Source organism: Haemorhous mexicanus, chromosome Z, assembly GCF_027477595.1.
Source record: "Haemorhous mexicanus isolate bHaeMex1 chromosome Z, bHaeMex1.pri, whole genome shotgun sequence".
NCBI classification, from domain to species: Eukaryota; Metazoa; Chordata; class Aves; order Passeriformes; family Fringillidae; genus Haemorhous; species Haemorhous mexicanus.
In genome coordinates, this window is record NC_082381.1 from 67,452,288 (window position 1) to 67,471,356 (window position 19,069).

The following is a 19,069-nucleotide window of genomic DNA, read 5'->3' on the forward strand; positions in this document are numbered from 1 at the left end:
AGTTCTAGACTGAGCGTAACTGTAGCTCATCAAGTGATGAGCCTTCTGGAGGAGGCAAGGTAAAAAAACACTGTTAAATGTGTAAATGGGCAGAAAACAGGATCCAGCTTTGAGGAGGTGGCTGACTCTCCAGTGCTGTCCCAAGATATGAGGGACTGCAATTTATGCACTTTATCTTCATCACTCTACACAAATGTAATGCAACTTCTAGAAGTTTTCTGAGCATAGTTTTCCAAGCCAGTCTTGTACTGCAGACAGTGTTTTAACATAGTTCAGGAGGAACTCCCTCAAGAGTAACAAAACAAACAACAGAAGTTGTATAACAATCTGATAACAAGACAAGCAGAATGGCTCCAGGACATCCCAAACTGCATTCCTGGTGAATCTCCTCCAGTTTTATCATTCCTTCTTCACTCTGTTCTGTCCTTCAATTTCACTAATATCAAGTCTATTTTTATTATTATGGTATTCAAGAACCACTGAATACCAGAAACAAGAAAACAGTACAACAAAACAATACTGCCATGATACATGGGATGATGAAAGATGTATTTGTTCTTGTTAACCACTGAATTAATTTCTTAAATTTCAAGGAAAATATTTATGTGCTACAGACAAGAAAAGGGGGCACAAGAAGCCTGTGAACAGGTGTTAGCACCTCTGAAGATGTATTTTATTATCCCATTGACAGGTTTTCACTAAACACACAGATTTGCTTTCTTTGCAGTATTAAGTCCTCAACATCCATAATTCTTTCTTAAAGGCATTCTTTCACTTTCCAGTGAAGAAGTCTCAATTTACTGTTCATTTCAGCAACTTGTCAAGTCCAAGACTACTTTCATATTTTAGCACTCTAAACCTGAACTTCTCCCCTAGGTAATACATGGAGGTACAGTTGGCTACAGTACACCTGCAGCTATTGTGGTATTAATAAAAAAACTGAGTAAAGTACAGGATAACATCTCTTGAAGAGATGACGTTAAGCAGAATGTTAGGATGTTCACTGATTTATTACTTCTAGACTTCAAACATTGCATTTGCAGTTATTCATATAAAAAGTACAAAAAGTTTTATTTTAAGTGGTCTCAGTTATAATTCTGAGTCTTCCCAGGAAAAAGTGCTTTCATTTTCTTCCCTTCCATATTTCTCACTGTTAAATCTGTGGTTTTCTTTAAAAAAAATATTTTGATAGAAATGCAAAATGGTAACATATATTTGCTCTGGTGCATTAAGTATAGAAATCAGATTTGTATGCTGAGACATAATATAAAAACTGTATATTTCTATTATCTAACAAGGTATGCAAAACACAGGACTTGATTTTTTTAATCCCCATAATAAAGTGGTTTTTTCATTCCAAGAGTCTTCATGCTATCCTTGAAAGAAAGAAAAGTAGTGTCCTGTTGATTGTTTGCATTCCAATAAAAACTACTTCTATTTCCCACTAACAAGAAATTAAAATACCGACGTTCCACACTTTAGAGAAAGTATGGAATATATCTGTGCTCATCTGCAAGTTTCAAGACTTCTGTTTAATAAACACCAAGTATAGTATATAAGATTTTGACTATTTTCACATTTACAGCAAGTACTCAAGTCCTTCTTATTTCCTTTATAAAAGCATCTCAATCCACTTAACAAAGATAGTACACTTAAAAAAATTCAAATATATAGTACATTTGTTTCTGTACATGTATGTGCAAGATCTCCCAGCAAAAATACAAATATGGAATCCATTAGCTTGACCATTTACATCTCCTTTGGCAAATACAAGTTTTTATCACATGATGTAAGTACCATCTTTGTAGTATTTCATGGATTCTAGCTGCTGAGTCATTGCAAGGACATCCTGAAATCCTGTACTGAGTCCAGACATGTGTTGAAAATAAGCTTCTTTCTCCACTTGGACCGTTAAGTTGTTTACACCAGCATCTTTCAGAATTGCTGTGACCTGAAGAGAATGGTACGGTTAACATTAGTATTGCACTTCACACGTATCTCACAGTAACTTGAAATATGCTGACTCTGCAATGCAGTAAAAACCCCCTATATATCATTGTGAAGAATTCAATTCTCTGGAAAGCAAAGACTAGCTTTAGAGGGTATGGCTTTGCAATTTCTGCACACTGGTTGACTCTCGGTGTCTTGCATAGGAAAAGAAAGGAAAAGGAAAAGAAAAACCCATGGCAGATAGGTAGTGGTAATCCAGTTTTAGACAAGTGATTAGCATCCAGATATCCCTACTGTTTATTCCCTGTTTTGCAGGCCTGTTTTAACACCTCCCCTTCTTTTCTCAGAGCAGATGTAGTGACACTGTTGGTCAGTGTTCTGGCAGATGTTCTAGCAAATAACTCTTTACACAAATAATTTCAAGCTAGCAGGGAAGGGGCAGTACAGCATTAGAGACCAGCTCTGAGACAATAACAGAGAGCCACAAAAAAAAAAAATAACACATGTCAGCTTGAAACTTCAGTCTGTGACCAAAAGGGAGATGCCAAGTAGGAAATTAAGGAATTAAGAGTCTAAAAACCTTGCACTGTACCTGCTGTACAATTCTCTGTTCCATCACATCTGATACGACTTGCACATGAATTGTGCCTGCCACAACAGTTGCAGAATGACACCAAAAATGAGGATCTCTGTAGGATATAACTCCCTCTATTTTTTGAATCTGTGAACAAATTTCATTAGGAAAAACTGAGTAATTTTAAACTTGTACATATACATGGCTATTGGTGGATAATATTTCACAAGGAAACAAAACTATAGCACAGCAGCTTTCCAACTAAGCCATATTCAGAAATACCTTGTATTGAAGGGTCACCTTGCTATTACTGTAAAATTCTAGAAGGGAAAACTCAAACCAAATGAAAACCCCAGAAGAGCAATGCTAAACAGGATGAGGAAAAAAAATCCCTTGATTTATGAACAGATCACAGGAACACAAATGCATAGACTAATCAGAATACTGGGTCCAGCACCTACTAGGGCACTAGTTACCTCACTGTTTAGCAGCTATATTTAGTTATCACAGCTGAATTTTATTCAGAGACATAACTTCTTTTCCATAATACATTAATTTTTTCAAACTGATCTTTGTTCTGGGTTGGCTGTGATGGTTCTTCAGAGCAGCTGATAAGGCACTGTATTTTAGATTTCTGCTTAAAACCGTTTTGGTAACACACCAATGATTTGGCTATTGCTGAACTGTTCAGACTATTTCTTTTCTATCAGGCAGTTTCAAGCTTTGTATTTTTCCCACTTTGCCCTTGCCCTGGTGGGTAGGCTGGGGATGGGTAAGAAGCAGGGAGGTGACACAGCCAGGGCAGCTGACCCAAGCTGTCCATGGTGTGTTACTGCACACTACGTAACACCTTGTTCAGCAGTAAAAACTGGGGCAGAGGATGAAGGTGGGATTTTGGCTTCCAAGGTGGCTGTTATTTGGGGACTGCTTTTTGTTTCTTTTTTCCACTGTTCTTCCTTCACCTATTATATTGCTCCCAGGGTTTTCTGTTTATGCTCCCATCCCACTGGTGGTGGTGGTTGTAAAGAAGGGGAGAAGAGCAAGTGGCTGTATGGATGCCTGGCTGCTGGACAGAGTCAACTTACAGCAAACACAGTTTTTCTTTTTGTAAAAGTTTTACTTTTTTAAACAGCAAACACACTGTTTTACTTTTTTACTTTTTGTTCTCAAAAAGTACTTTATTTTCACCCAGTCTCTCAGAATGACTGTCTTCCCTCATCAAAAAGTGAAACCACACTTTGCATGTCACTTTCCTTTCACTACATTAATCTCTCCCAGACAATTCCCTTTTGTTCTTTTCTTTTTTCTTTTTTTTGTGCAGACAAGAACACATATTCCCATCTAGTAACTGACAGGACATAAGGATAGGACATAGGACCATAAGGATAGACTTCCTTGAAGCGTCTAGTTGATGGCATCCTCAAAGAACTTTTAACTCATTCTTTTACAGAGAGGAATTCTCCACACTGAGATTCACATTATGATTCTGGGCAGGAACTTTGCTATCCCACCTACTGTGAACCAGTATACCCTTCATGATATGGATAAATCAGAAAACTTGAGATTACAAACTCATGATATTATCCTGTACTCTGAATGTTCGTAACAAGTTTAAAAAGAATGCAGATTTGGGGAACTGTATATTACTTTCTCAGTACTTCAGTGTGGTACATTTACCAAACTGTTACTATGCTTGTCTGAAATTATGGGCTATCCATAAAAACCAAAAACCAGTGGAAGTCTTTTTAGCTGCAAATCTACTTTTATAGTTAGAACTAGTCATCCTGTCACTTCTCTGCAAAATAGATTTTAAACAACTTGAGACATGAAGTTGTCAAAGACAACAGAAGCTGACTGTCTGCTTGAGTTTAATAATCATTAAAAACAGTTACAGTTTTGTATGTTTGTATACAAAACCATTTATAATTGTACCTTTTCTAAAGCAGCATGCAGATCTTTCTCCTGTTCTGGAGGTATCCTCAACAAAAGCACTTGACAGGCATCTTTCAATAGTGGGATAACACTAAGAAAAATCAATGTAGCAATAAAGAGAGAGCAGAGCGGATCAGCTATGAGCCATCCAAATTGCTGAATAAATATTGTGGATACGATAACACCAACACTGCCAAGAGTGTCTGCTAACACATGCAGAAACACACCTAAAACCAAAACAAACAGAGTGATTAACAGTTCTGTCTAAAATGTTTGTATATATTCAATAGCAGAAACTTAGTAAGGCTTACTAAGTATCCTCAAGCTAAAGAGAGACAACTCTTTGCCTAACCTGGGACAAAATGCATTAATATTTAGCTCTTCTAATGTTTAATTGCAAATTATCGTAAAAAACAATTTTTAATCAATGGGCCAACAATGTAGGTAGGCATCCACAGACTAAAGTATATGTGAATAGTCTTTCAATTGTTAGTGGGATTTGTACAATATAGCATAATCATTTACCTCTGTATGTAAGGACTCATTGATCCCTAACAGAGAGTTAGAAGATCAGTGTATATTGCTTGCTAATGTGGACGTACATTAACATACTGGTTGTTTTTTGTACACCAATTCTACTCCAATTTTACAAGAGAATTGTCTTCATGCTACTGCTATGAATCTTATACTTTCTACTGCTTTAATTGTGAGTTCATTGTCAATGTACACTCAGTGGGCATAGAAAAATACTCTTCAACCATTAGTATGATTAGTACTAGTTAGGTGTCAGGATTTTAAAGAATATTGAAACATGACTATATGCAGACTTTAAAAAATTACAGACATGATGAATATGAATAACCAGGATAACCAACTGAGTTAAGACATAACATATGAAACATAAGACTGTTCACCATATTCTGACAAGCTTACACAAAAAAACCCCACCATTTTTAAATTTTTTTTTTTTTTGTAAGCCAGACAGTTGGTAAATAACTATTTTCTAACTACTAGGGAAAAAATTCTATGCTGAACTTTCATATACAGTTAACTTCATGATTTCATATTTGAAAGTTTTTCTTTACCACTTTATCTTCTGAATCACAAATAAAAGCATATGCTATGCTGGTCTGTATTTGTTCTCCTGCTTCTTATCCCCTTTCCAGTATTTTTACAACCAGCTGTCATATTATTCCTAGAAGCATGGTAATATCTTTATAGACAGAGAAACTGTATCTTCATTTCTAGTATGAACTTAGAAACAAGACTTAAAACTTTTAAAGTATGGTTTACAGTGACCTTTTTTAATGTTAGTACTATAGATTAGTGCTTTTTATTGTTCCTTATGTATTACATACATATGCACAGAAATATATCATGTTTCTTCAAGTTAAATTCATAAATGGTTTGAGCAACTCCTGTACAGTGCATTTAATGCCTGTCAGATCACTCCTCGAGAGCGTTTTTAGATTGAGGGATAATACTGCACAAGTCTGATCCTGAAAATCTTCAGTCTCCTAGAAATCACGTACATCATTATGATTCAACAATCTGTACTTGCCTCTCATGTTGGTGTTCATGCCTCCTCCAGAAGATCCATGGGAATGTCCATGGCCGTGGCCATGGTCACTGTGGGAATGGCCGTGCCCGTGGCTGTGGCTGTGGCCATGGTGAGAATGGCTGTGATCATGTGTGGGACAGCCTCCCCGTGAAGCCCCGTGGGAGTGCGCGTGGCTGAAAGCGCAGATACCAACAAGGTTCACGATCAGCCCTCCAACAGAGACCGGCTGTGAGAGGGAGAAAAGTCTTTAACTTCACTTCATCCTCACAGGTATTACTTTCTAGAACATGGTAGCCAAAACCACCATGCACTTAATTAAGGAAAACTGTGGAAGCTCACAACTTCTCTGGGCAACCTGTTCCAATGCCTTACCACCTTCACAGTAAAGAATTCCCTCCTAATATAGAATTAATTCCTAATATCTAATCTACCCCTGCCCTGCTTCAGTTTGAAGCCATTTCCCCTTGTCCACTAAATGCCCTGGCAAAAAATTCCTCTCCAACTCTCCTGAAGGCTCCCTTCAGGTACTGGAAGGACTATCACCCTGGAGATAAACATAAATTAACAATTAACTGCAAAACTACACTGAAACAGAAGGACAAAACTTACAGTTAGCATATTTGTATCTATATCTGGAGGATCTACCAGTCTTGCCACTGATTCCATGAAGACAAAGAAAGCAATCACCATCAGAAAGAGGCCATTAATAAATCCAGAGAGAATTTCTACCCGTCCATACCTGAAAGTAAACACATATACATTTGAGAGTGAAGAATAGGTACTCTGAACCAATGTCAAAGTTACAATAAATAAAGTTATAAAGTTATAATAAATAAAGTTATAATTCTTTCAATATAGCATTAAGATTGCTGTGGGTTTTTTCCTCAATGTCAAATAATCATGCCTCAATTTCTGAGTTATTTTGTTCTGATCTAGAGGTTGCCAGTTTCCAACTGTCCAAACTCCATTATAATAAAACAATGTAGAAGTATTCTCTTATATATACTGCCCATTCAGGACTTCAAAATGCTAAACTGCTATGCAAACATATAAAGTTAAATTATATCAGCTTAATCTAAATCTTCACACCAACACTGATTTTTAACATAGATTTGTTTGACATAAATGCCCAGCATGAGGCAATTTCTAAAGAATATTCACAGTGATAAAAGTTTTACTTGTAGAGATAAATGAAAGTTACATTTCAGACACATTTTTTGCACAGGTAAGAAGAGAACAGCATGAGCACAAATAGAAGAAGAGAGATGCAAAAACACACAGAAGCATGCATTACTAAAATATCCCATACATACCAGGACATTTTGAAAATGAGCAAGGAGAGTTAAGTTTCAAATAGTCCTTAAAGAACCCAAGATACATACCCATATGAAAATATGCGAGTTGCTTTCCACCTTGTCATCAGAGCTGCAAAAAGCCCCATCACTAATGCAGAACAATCAAAAAGCATATGAAATCCATCAGAAATAAGACCAAGGCTATTGGTCCATACTCCATAAAAAAGCTCCACAAAAGTGAAAGCCTAAAACAAAACAGAGTTTAAATTTTTCCTTAAATATTAACCTGTGTATTAATGTTTTGGTAGATTGAAGGATATTCTTTTCATAGAACACTCAATATTTTTTAAAGGTATTGTTCTAAGTATTTCTAGACCATTTTTTCTCTCCTCCAATGAAACACATTATGCACTCCAAGTCTGTAAAGAAACTTTTGAACCCACTCTCCCTACAGATTCACAAATAAAAAACAGATCTTTACAGGAGTAAATTTTTTGTTTGAAATTTTAAACTGACATGCTGCAGACAAATTCTAAGCATTTTATCATTAAAATGCAAGAGCTCTGATCTGATACATTATTAGTGTAAAAGTAATGCTGCCTATAAATCTTTTAATGCCAACATTTTCTTCACTAGTAAGTTGACTGTTTAAATCTTAGGAACTGGCTCTGAGAAAGGTACATAAGGAAACATTTTTAATACATACATTTACCCTGTACATTTTACTATTATTAATCCATCAGCTTAAAAGTGTTTTTCCACAATGGAATTCCTTACAGTTAACACAGATACTTCAAGTTTCTCCCCTTATTTTCCTGAAGATCTTTGCAAATGAGGTTCTACCAGTTTTGCTTACTGCATCATCTTTTCCTATTCAAGAAAGAGAGAAGGTAAAAATAAAACTAGCCTACTCCAATATGACACTAATCAATCCCACAACTTCTATTTTGTTGTCCCCATCCTTATCACTTTCACTGAGACCTTATCAGTTTCACCTTATCTGCTGGCAACATTGATGTATCTCAACCTTCAACATACTATCATAGAAGTATTCAGTTACTGGTGTAACCCTTACACATAGAACGAGTGCTGCGCTGTTCAACAGCAAATCAGTGACCACTACTTAAATTGCCCTGTCAAAGGTCACTTTCAAACGAATCAATTATGGGAATCTTCTAAAGAATAACTCTTCTTTCTTTATTATATATGCACTATTGTGATTGGGTTTGAAGAAAGAAACCATGCACTTACCAGATTTAGGCACAAGAAATAGAAGATCTGCCGAGAATCATACTCCTCAAGGATTTGTTTCAGTGACTCCTTAATAAACCGGGGCAATGACTGGGAGCTTTGCTGTAATGCATCACCCATGAAGTTATAGAGAGGAGTGCCTTCAGGGGAATAGCCAATAAGGGTACCCTTCTGCCCTTTCCTGGAGGGGGAGGACAGGATATTGGCAGCTGCAAGGAAAGTATTGAAGTTTTTGTTGCTGTTTCTAAGCTTCACAGCTATTTTATAATGTGTTTAATCAGCAATCAAAGTTTACATGAAATTTTCTGGCAGCAAATTGATTGTCAACTTCATCTTGAGGTTTATTATTGGATTTCATTGCTATGTAAAATTAGATCATCACTTCCACAACAGATCACATTCCTTTGGTTTTTTTTTTTCTGCAGATAGACAATAGAAGAGCGAAAAGCTACCGGCTGCCCTATGCCAAAGAATCCATAAAAGCCCGTCCAAAAGAATTCTGCACACCTCAATTTTCTGATTGGCTTCCTAGTCACACAGACCACAGATTTACTATAGTTTAGACAAGAATACGTACATAAAACAAAGAAGACAGCACTCACTACCACCCCTCCAGAAAGAACATGCTCTGTGCTTTCATGGTGTGGTGGCTTGTTCATAGCTCGAAGCTGGTCTGTTATTGGATGCGTCCAAAAGTTTCCAAAAAGTAGTGCACTAATGAAAATAAGAAAAGATCCATATCGAGCACATGTGGAAGCTTCCATCTTCACAGAGCATATGGACTCCACGTAGAAATCCAGGATCACAACAAAGAAGATGACTGTTATGAAAGGCATGATGAGAGAAGACCAAGACTCTACTTTACTCTGCAACAAAAAAAAAAAATTTCAAACAGTACTGCTCACCAGAAGAGTTATTGTATTTAGAGCATTAAATGTAGTTCACTTGAATTACAAGTGTTTTCACTAATCCACAAAACATAAATACTTTTATATTTTCAATTTATCATATAAACATATCATTCCCTATATAAAAAGAGACATATATCTAAAATGAAGCACTTTATTTTAAATACCTTCCTGTTCATAAAAGGAATTCTGTATACAATGCCATGGTTGCAATGGCCTACTCTCCCTATACATGCAAGCAAAAAGAGCATTTTTTTAAAATGACAATAAATGATCTACTTCTTAGGGATAAAAGAGCACTGTATTTATAAAGTCATTAACGCTTGTGCAATGTTAGTAGATGAACCCAAGATATAGTATCTGAGCTGAAGGATGAAACACGTTTATCATACAAACAAGGAAATTAAAGTTTTACATAGATAAAAAAAATTATAGAAGAAAAGCATAATGGAAAATTTTCAAACAAAGCTTACTACAAAAATAAAGATGGCAACACTGGTAATATTAAAGATATTTTAAAAGAAAGATTTAAATTGCAATTCTCAATCATTCAAAAAAGTTATTTACTTTTGTACTTATTATCTTACCTCTGTTGTCAGAGAGAGAACAATAACCCATGGGCACAACAGAAGGACGGAAACAAGATGGGACAAAGCCTGAAGACGCTTGGCTCCACCTACATCTACAGATAGTTTTCGGGATGCCATATGAAAACCAACCTTGCAGCATAATGCCAGTACCAAAAGCAGTACTCCACCCTGGAAACATAACGGGATTCCGTTAGCATTTCTTAAGTACTAAAAACCTCGCTCCAAACACAGTGACACTTACAAGGAAGAAATATTAATGTGTTTTCTTTAACCTGGAAACAAAAGCCAAAACTAGGATATTTCCTGTAATTTTTACTCTAGCTACAAACAGTAACATAGCATACGTAGTTGTGCCGTAGCACTATTCACAACAGCCTGAGTTGAATTTTAAAACTCTCAATAGTGTTGACATACACCAGCAGCAAAATGGTAGCAAACAGCATCTGAAGAAGAAGAAAAATCCCCCAAGGTTCTCCCATCTACCATTATTAGAAGCGTGTTGAAAGCATACATAAACCCCCAAAGATTCACATCACCTTGTCCTCTAAACCCTTCATAGCCTTTTCATCCACTTAGCTTTGAACACACCTTCACAATATAATCTTTCAAAATTTTTCTTTAAATGAATTACAAGATACACAGCATCTCATCTCCCTTAGATCACACTTGCTTTTTTGCACCATTAACCAGTCTAATATTTATTTTTATATTAATACATTTTCAGCTACTCCATATTTTTTCCTATTTTAGTCCTCAATTAAGCCACTTTAGCAAGACTAAGCTAACACACCTCAATCAGCCAGTTCAATCCCATACAGTCAGATTATGATATTCAGCTATTCCTACCACCAATTACAATGGGACTATCTTACTGAAAAGTATCATAATCTGTGTCTTCAAATACAAGTATGATGTAAAGGAAAGACTGGGGAAAGCTAAAGATGCAAAAACAAAACACAGGCCTCAAAAGTGAGTAAGTAGTTTGTAGGCAAAGCATTACAAACACCAGGAACACTGATGACAGAATATTTCATGATCATTTTAATGAGACTTGTTAGGCTATGCATTAAGCGAAGTCCTTATCAGCTATAAAGCTTGAATACTCTATGGTTTGGCTGGCTGTATTGAAGCTCCTCATACTCCAATCGGTGTGCAAAAATTACAGTGCTGGTTCAGTTCCAATATGGGGTAGGGATGTTCAACCTTTTGGTTTTGATTCAGGCTTGGATTAGCTGTGAGCTGGTGAAATTCACTGCTTCAAAACTTAAAGATTCTAAAATACATGTTATTTACCTTGTGATCTGCCACACCTAGGAAAGCAATGATTGTATACAGAACATGAGTAAGAGCACTGTCATGATGCCCCTCAGCTAAATAAAAAAATTAAGGAAGAGTTTCATTAGATTTTCTTTTTTTTTTTTTTTTTTTAAACTAAGAACAAGAACAGGCAAAGGTAGCAGAACACAGAAAGCATAGGTAAGCAAACTGAGCTTTGTGGTGTGTTGGCATGTGCAGGACAACCAGAGATCAGGCCCAGCCATCAGCAGGGATTTGTGAAAGGCAGGTCCTGACTGACCAGCCTGATCTGCTATGATGAACTGACCTGCCTAGTGAATGAAGGAAAAGCTGTGGATGCATGGATTTCAGGGCTGCATGGATGCCCTGGACACCATTTCCCACATGATCTTCCCAGAGAAACCAGCTGCTCCTGGCTTGGGCAGTTACACTGTTCACTGGGTAAGAAACCACTTGGATGGCCAGGCTCAGAGAGTGGTGGTGAGTGGAGTTACAACCAGCTGCTGTTCAGTCACCAGTGCTGTTCCCCAGGGCTCAGTACTGGGGCCAGTCCTGTTTAATATCTTCACCAGTGATCTTATGGGTGCACCCCCAGTCAGTTCACAGGTGACACCAAGCTGGGTGGGAGTGTTGATCTACTGGAGGGCAGGAAGGCTCTGCAGAGGGATCTGGACAGGCTGGATCATGGCTGAGGCCAATGGTGTGAGGTTCAACAAGGCCCAGTGCTGGGTTCTGCCCCTGAGTCACAACAACCCCAGGCAGCTCCACAGGCCGGGACAGAGTGGAAAAGGACCTGGGAGTGGCATGAGTGACTGCATGCCCAGTGTGGCCAGCAGGAACAGGGCAGTTATTGTCTCTCTGTACTGGACACTGATGAGGCCACACCTCAAATCCTGTGTTTAGTTTTGGGCCCTTAAGTACAAGAAGACACTGTGGTGCTCAGGTGTGTTCACAGAAGGGCAGCTGAGCTGGGGAGCATTAGAAGGAGCAGCTTATGGAGGTGGGAATGTTTAGTCTGCAGAAAAGGAGGCTCAGGGCAGATCTTACCACACTCCACAGCTATGTGACAGTATGCTGAACCCAGGTGGGGGTCAGTTTTTTCTGACAGGACAAGAAGAAATAGCCTTATTGCATCAGATATTAGTATTGATAGTGAGTAGATTGAGTATTAGGAAGAATTTCTTCAGACAGAATTATCAAGCATTGAAACAGGCTGCCCAAGGAAGTGGCTGAATAAACATCCCTGGTGACTTTAAAAGACATATGGATATAGCACTTAGGGACATGATTTAGTGACAGGCCTGGCAGTGCTGGGTGAACAACTGGACTTGATCATCTTAAGGTGCCTTCCAACCAGGCCATTCCATGACTCTATTTTATGATTCTACTCAGAGAAAACTAAGTAAATTCATCAATAAGGTTCCAGAATACACCATCTGCATAATTCCATGTTTTTATTCTTCCTTTGGAAAGTTTATTTTCACCTTGTTCGTTTTTACTGCCCATCTGTAGACGTACTACCTTTTGTCAGTACACTATGATGAGATGATCAATTGAAAACTAACTTCAAAATCACTTCTAATTATAATTTAATTCAGTACACTCAATTTCACTTTTTTTCTGGTCCAGTACTAAGAGTCACTTGCTCTTTCACATAACAAGAAAGGATACGATGTTCTGCTATTTTAGCCATGAGGTCGTCATTATCAAAAAGTAGCAAGCAGATGATAGCTATGATGAAAAATGCAGCACCTCTTGTCTGTAAAATAAACCCAAACAAACAATAAACAACTAAACAACAAAAAACCCCAAGTATTTCTAAACTAGTACAACAGATTACTGTAAAAAAATCTAGGAAATCGGTCCTCTCCTTTCCTGCTTCCTAATCAATGTAAGCATACTTCAGTAAGAAAACCATTAAAGAAACCCCTACTATTTTTAAGAAAATGACCTTGACAATATAATTACACATTTTTTCTGTTTTTCAGACTTACCAGATAACTCAGGACATATCACCACTGCAAGCTAGATGCTGGTATCATATGAAATTTAAGTGTGATTACTTTCTTCATGGTGTCTTTCTGCCTGTCAGAATGCACTGCTACTTCAGCCTGATGATTTAATATTTCATAGCATCAATGAACTACAAACAAGATCTGTACAAACTGTTGGATTTTGTCTTACGGGACCAAAAGGCTAAAGAACTATGCAAAGACTATAAGACAGAACAGCTCTGAAGTTCTTTTGTTGGGAAAGGACAGAGGTAGCTATGAAATCCCAGCTCCCAGAGCTTTCACCACCCAGACTTAAACCACTGCAAGTAGTACCTCTTACTATTTCACCGCTAATTCAACTAAAAAAGCACATTTTCTATGAATGTGGATCCAAAACACAGTTTGTTCTTCACAGGTGAGGAAGTACTTGAATTTATAGGATGTAGTATGTTTCACATTTGGTAAAAGAGATTTGTAAATACCTTTGCTGGTCCTCCACCTGAGCTTGTGAACAAGACACTAAGGAGTGACAGCACAACCACATCACTGTGCTCAAACAGTAATAATGTCCTATAAAACAAACCCAACAAAACAACTCTATTTACAATGAGTTTAAACCTCAAAACCTTGATATAAACTATTTCAGCTAAAATTAGTGACACAACAAAGATTTATCCTATGATTACAACAGCAGGTTTAAAAATTCAAAAGAAAAAACACAAATCAATTTGCCTTCACTAGCAATAGATCTAGCTGCAGACAACTATACATGTTACAAAACAGGAACTTCCTAATTCAAGTAACAGATTAAAATTACGCATTTATGGATAACTTTAAATTGTATTTTCTTCTAGCACCACAACAAGATACCAACTTGCTCAAGATGGAGTTATTATTCCGACTACAATTCCTCCTCTAAACCAGCTGCTGCTTCTACAGAAAAAAAGATGTCCTGTTCTGTACTACTGCGTCCTGTTCATTGCGGTGCTGATGACCGAGTAGCTTATGCCACCTCAAAATCTCTTAATTGCTGAAACTAAAAAATTCTAGCTTCCATGCTACCGCTACCTCCTTCGGACAGCAAAGGCTAACTACTAAGCTGTACTGACAGCTTTCCTGAGCAGAACATGAAAGTAATTATTGCCCTCAAGTTTACCAAATGCTTTTGCAATCCTCTCTACAGCAATACAACTTAACCGGACCCATGTAACTGGTTTGGTTTGGGAAGACTGCCAATATCCAAAAAGACATAAGAGTATTCACTACATTAATATAATTAATCACAGTATTATTACTCTTAGGTATGCCTTCTCCCATGTAGATGATAAAAATTCACCTTAATAAAATATATCACTTAAGGCTTTACTTTCCTCTCTAGAGTGAAACATGCTTTCCAATATATTAACCTTCATTTTTGAAAGTCTAGCTACTCTTTCATAGTTAGTCAGCAGTACAAACACACAGCACAAATGGTTTTACCTGTATATGCACTAATGTTACCCAATTTCAACACAGAGCGCACAGACAACCAGATAAAGAAGTACTCTGCAACAAGTGCAGAAATTGATTCTAGTCACCTGTCAAAGAATACCAGCTGCTACCATTAGCCATCAAGCCATGGACTCCAAACAGGTTGGCATTACATTAATGAGAGCAGGGAAATGACAAAAACTGCACTAAGTCACCTTGATGTATCATTCACATCAAGTGTTTAAGCACTATCAAGAATTTTACTGGCTTCTCAAAAAACAAGTAGTTCTTCTGGTAGAAGAAATTTACCAGTTCTACAGAAATGATATGTACTTTTTCCCAAGGACTAAAGATTTCACATGAAAATTCTTAAAGGATTCAGTAAGTTTTTGCATATACATCAAATGGCTAGCAGCATTGTCTGACAGACAGAAAAAACCACCAAAGGAGCAAGACAGGGAAGGATCACAAAAGAAAACCAGTATTTACAGTAGATATGTATTTACCTCAATGGTCCACACAGTGTAAGGCCAAAAAACCATAAGAGTGAAATGATACATCCAACAACAGCATGCTTAAAAATTTTGATCCACTACAAAAGAAAGATATTTCATTATAATTTTCTCCATAGTTTCAAAATAAACACTCTATTACTAGCATTGTTTTAGCACAATTGATGTAGAAATTGAGGGGGAAACATGTGCTTTGCAAGTTCTATAATTATAATTTAAAGTATGATTATTTTCTTGGATACTTTGCCAGGCAACTAAGAATTATTTTGACATACTATGAACCAGAATTTTTTTTATACCACAGTTCTAAATTCTGTAACATTGTCTGAGTTCTCTTCAACAAAAAGCCTGAAAAACAGTTCAAAAAAAATCAAGTCCATTTACTTATTTTGTAATCTACTGAAAATATTAGAAAAAGATAAACAGAATAAGAACTAAATAAAACATACAAATTAAGGCTAAGACCTTGTACCTACAAATATTTATGTCTGTGTTATATTCTTTCTTCAGGAAGTAAGCTGTAATTCACATACTCAGTATTATTGAATATATGAATTATTAACTTTAGAAGCAAGTTTCAGAAGAAAATAATTCTGGAAATATGCTAAACAAGGTGAAGCACCTACAACAAATATAACATCTTCAAAATCCAGAATTTGAAATTTTTTAGCAAAAGTAAAACCATATATGGACAGATTTTTCTGAACTCAAATCAAAGATGCCATTTATTCCTGTTTACATTTTTCAAATTCTGCCATTTACATCTAGACATGAAAGCAGCTGACACAAGGAACACTTCGAGGCTATCCTTCAGATTCTGTCTACTTACTGTACACACTGGATGAAGTTTTTGTGCACACAATTAAATAAATCCGAGATGAATATGAAGCAGGTGAGGAAAATTTATTTCTTACAAATCAGCACATTCCAACCTGGCTCTACTCTAAATGCCCTGGGATACTGCAAACTCACAAAGGTCTGATAAGCACTTATTAGGCCCACATCACATGCAGACGGGACTCTTCTGAGTGACAAGACTGGAGCATTTTGACATCCTGGCAGTCCAGAAACTGCCTAACTGTCCAGGCCAGCTAAGTAGACTGAGCTTTTTTTGAAAATCCATTCCTTACAGCAGATGCTGGCTTGGCAATAAGGACCAGCCTCTTCACTATACTCTCAAAAGAAGCTGACAAAAGCTAAGAATAATGAATATTTCAACCACAAGACACTGAGTTAGTAGTACACCTCTAGAACCTGTAACCACATCTTCAAAGTGGAGTAATCTTTGTTCGCCTTTCATTTTTGGCAAGAGCCATACTGCTAAGAATACTGACAAAGATGAGAGTCACTCCTACATATGTCAACTCACCTGACGCTTGGTTACCACTTTTCCAGACGAGAATGGTTTTTGAAACAAAACCATAAAAAAAGCAGACCTGTCAAAAGGAGAAAGTTTTGTCTATTAGTTTATTAGCAGTCAGCTTTTTATTCAAACCAGATCTAAACAATTAGGTTTCTTGTATATGCCTCAGTTTACAAAATGGCTTCCTCTACATTTTATGCATTAATAGGCCACACTGACAACAGTCACTGGTTTTATTTTCCCTGCTGCATTACCAGCACTACAGTGATGACAAGTGAACTTCAGTTCTGATCAAATGCCAGTTCTTGAGAGAATGGCTAATGATAAGTCTACTTGTGATTTACAAAAATCAAAATAACTGATCTCAGAAGTTTTGAAGAGAAATAATACTCTGATTTTTATTAGCAAGACAGGTATACAAAAAGGCTTACTCATATATAGAATGCTGAATGCACAGTCCTGTAGGAATAAAAGATACAGCATACAATTTCTTCAAGTGGGATCAAAAGTGATGGGCAAAAAAAACTATGGCGCTTGGAACATGCAAGAAAGAAGTCCATAAATATACTTGAATATGAAATAGAAGGAAAAAATGAAATTCCAAATGTTCCAACTCTGTCAAGTTAATTACATAAATGCTCTTCCATATCTCATTAGGTAAATATGAAGCAAAGATTGTTTTGGTGTATTTGCTATCAGTTTTCATACATCACCCCTCAATCTGGGAAAAACAGCAGCTGAACCCCACAAGAACTTCAGGAATACAAACTATAGAGAAGAAAGCTTCCACACCCTTCTTAACAGAATTTGGGCATGCCTGAGTTTCAGAGTGAGTGCTGATTCTCCCTCTGTGGTGGGGTAACCCTGCTTGTACGCACAAAGCAGGGAACAAAAGGCTGAACAGCAGCCCCACAGAAAGAAATCTGGAGGTCTGGGTTGATGGAAAGTTGAATATGGGTCAACAAAAAGGGTCAGCTGTATCCTGGGGTGCATTTGCATTCAAGCACAGCATCAGCAGCTGCTCAAGGAAGGTGAGTATCCTGCTCTGCAATGCACTGATGGGGCCTCAGCCAAGTCCTGTGTAGAGTTTTGGGTGTCTCTGTATCAGAAGGACATCAAATTGTTAAGAGTGCACCTGGAGGAGGCAGCCAAGACAGTGTAACGTCTCAAGAGCAAGAGAAGCATCAGTGGTTGCTTGGTTTGCTCAGCTTAGAGAAGGCTGAGGGGTGACCTCATGGCATCTTCTTCAGTGGAGGGACAGGGAAGGAGGAGATGTTGATCTCCAGTGACCAGTGACAGGGCCTGAGAGGGAATGACCCTGCATCAGGGTAAATTGACACTGTGCAGTATGGAAAGGCTCTTCACTAAGAGGGTGGCCAGCCACTGTTAACTGGCTCCCCAGGAGTGTCACAGCTCTGACCCTATCAGAGCTCAAGGAGTATCTGGAGAACACTCTTGATCATATGTTTCAGTTTCAGGTAGCTGTGTGATGAGCAGAGAGTTGGACTCAATGGACCTTATGAGTCATTTCTAACTTGAGACATTGCAAGACACTGAAATTACAATGGATAGAAATGCGAAGCAAAACCACTGCTATGAACAGAGCACTGAGAAGTACGCCTTCTCGTCTTCGAGGAAACGATAACAACATAATGCAGGATTAAAACCTTGACGCTGTCAAAGAACACCCAAAATATTACGCGTGGTGGAGAAGGCTCCACCCCCTGCACACTCACCCCAGCTGCACTACGAAGATAAACTGCACGAGGTGGACCACTTTCAGAAGATCATAGGCTTCAAACAGCCCCACGGCTTTCAAAACCTTGGCGAAGCACAGCAGCACGATGTACCGAGTCAGCCTGTAGAAGGAGAGAGGCCGGTTCGCACCTGCCACGCCGCCGCCCGGGCCCGGGCCAGCCCCGACGCCTCAGCGAAGGCCGCTGGCCCCCCGCCCCCGGGAGGGCGGGGGACGATGCCCGCTGCCCTCTGAAAAAGGGACGGCGACGAGCCGCCTGCCGGAGTCAGCAGAGCGGTCGTTCCCCCCCGCCGCCGTTACCGGGCGCTGGGCACATCCACAGGCCCCAGCGCGCCGCCGGCGGCTAGGGCCTGCCCGCCATACGGCTGCTCCATGGCGGGACGGAGGGAGGCAGCTCCTGCGGGAACGGCTGCGAGCGCTCAGGAGGAGCTCAGGCACTGCCCGCCTGCCCTGCGCCGGGAGCACCGCATCTCCCGCGGGCAGTGCGGCAAGGCGGGAACGAAGGGAACGGGACGGCAACCGGGGGAGGGGGACGGGAGCCGGGAACGGAGAATGGGGAACGGGAAGTACGAGAGGCAGAGCTCCCACCAGCGCGCGTGCGCGGGAGCAGTGCGCAG

The 19,069-nt window shown here is 38.6% G+C and overlaps 1 protein-coding gene across 1 annotated transcript; it reads right to left on the minus strand.

The window, feature by feature from the left end:
- Nucleotides 1-643: 643 nt before the first annotated feature.
- On the minus strand, nucleotides 644-19,050 carry SLC30A5 (solute carrier family 30 member 5). Its single transcript, XM_059873277.1, has 16 exons — nucleotides 18,753-19,050; nucleotides 18,433-18,555; nucleotides 16,703-16,769; nucleotides 15,328-15,413; nucleotides 13,834-13,921; nucleotides 13,029-13,116; nucleotides 11,355-11,431; nucleotides 10,059-10,229; nucleotides 9,141-9,429; nucleotides 8,564-8,772; nucleotides 7,400-7,557; nucleotides 6,627-6,756; nucleotides 6,018-6,243; nucleotides 4,457-4,683; nucleotides 2,543-2,671; nucleotides 644-1,951 (listed from the first exon to the last, which is right to left on the minus strand). The coding sequence occupies exons 1-16, from the start codon at nucleotides 18,824-18,826 to the stop codon at nucleotides 1,781-1,783; spliced, it is 2,313 nt and encodes a 770-aa protein (XP_059729260.1). The 5' UTR covers nucleotides 18,827-19,050; the 3' UTR covers nucleotides 644-1,780.
- Nucleotides 19,051-19,069: the final 19 nt, after the last annotated feature.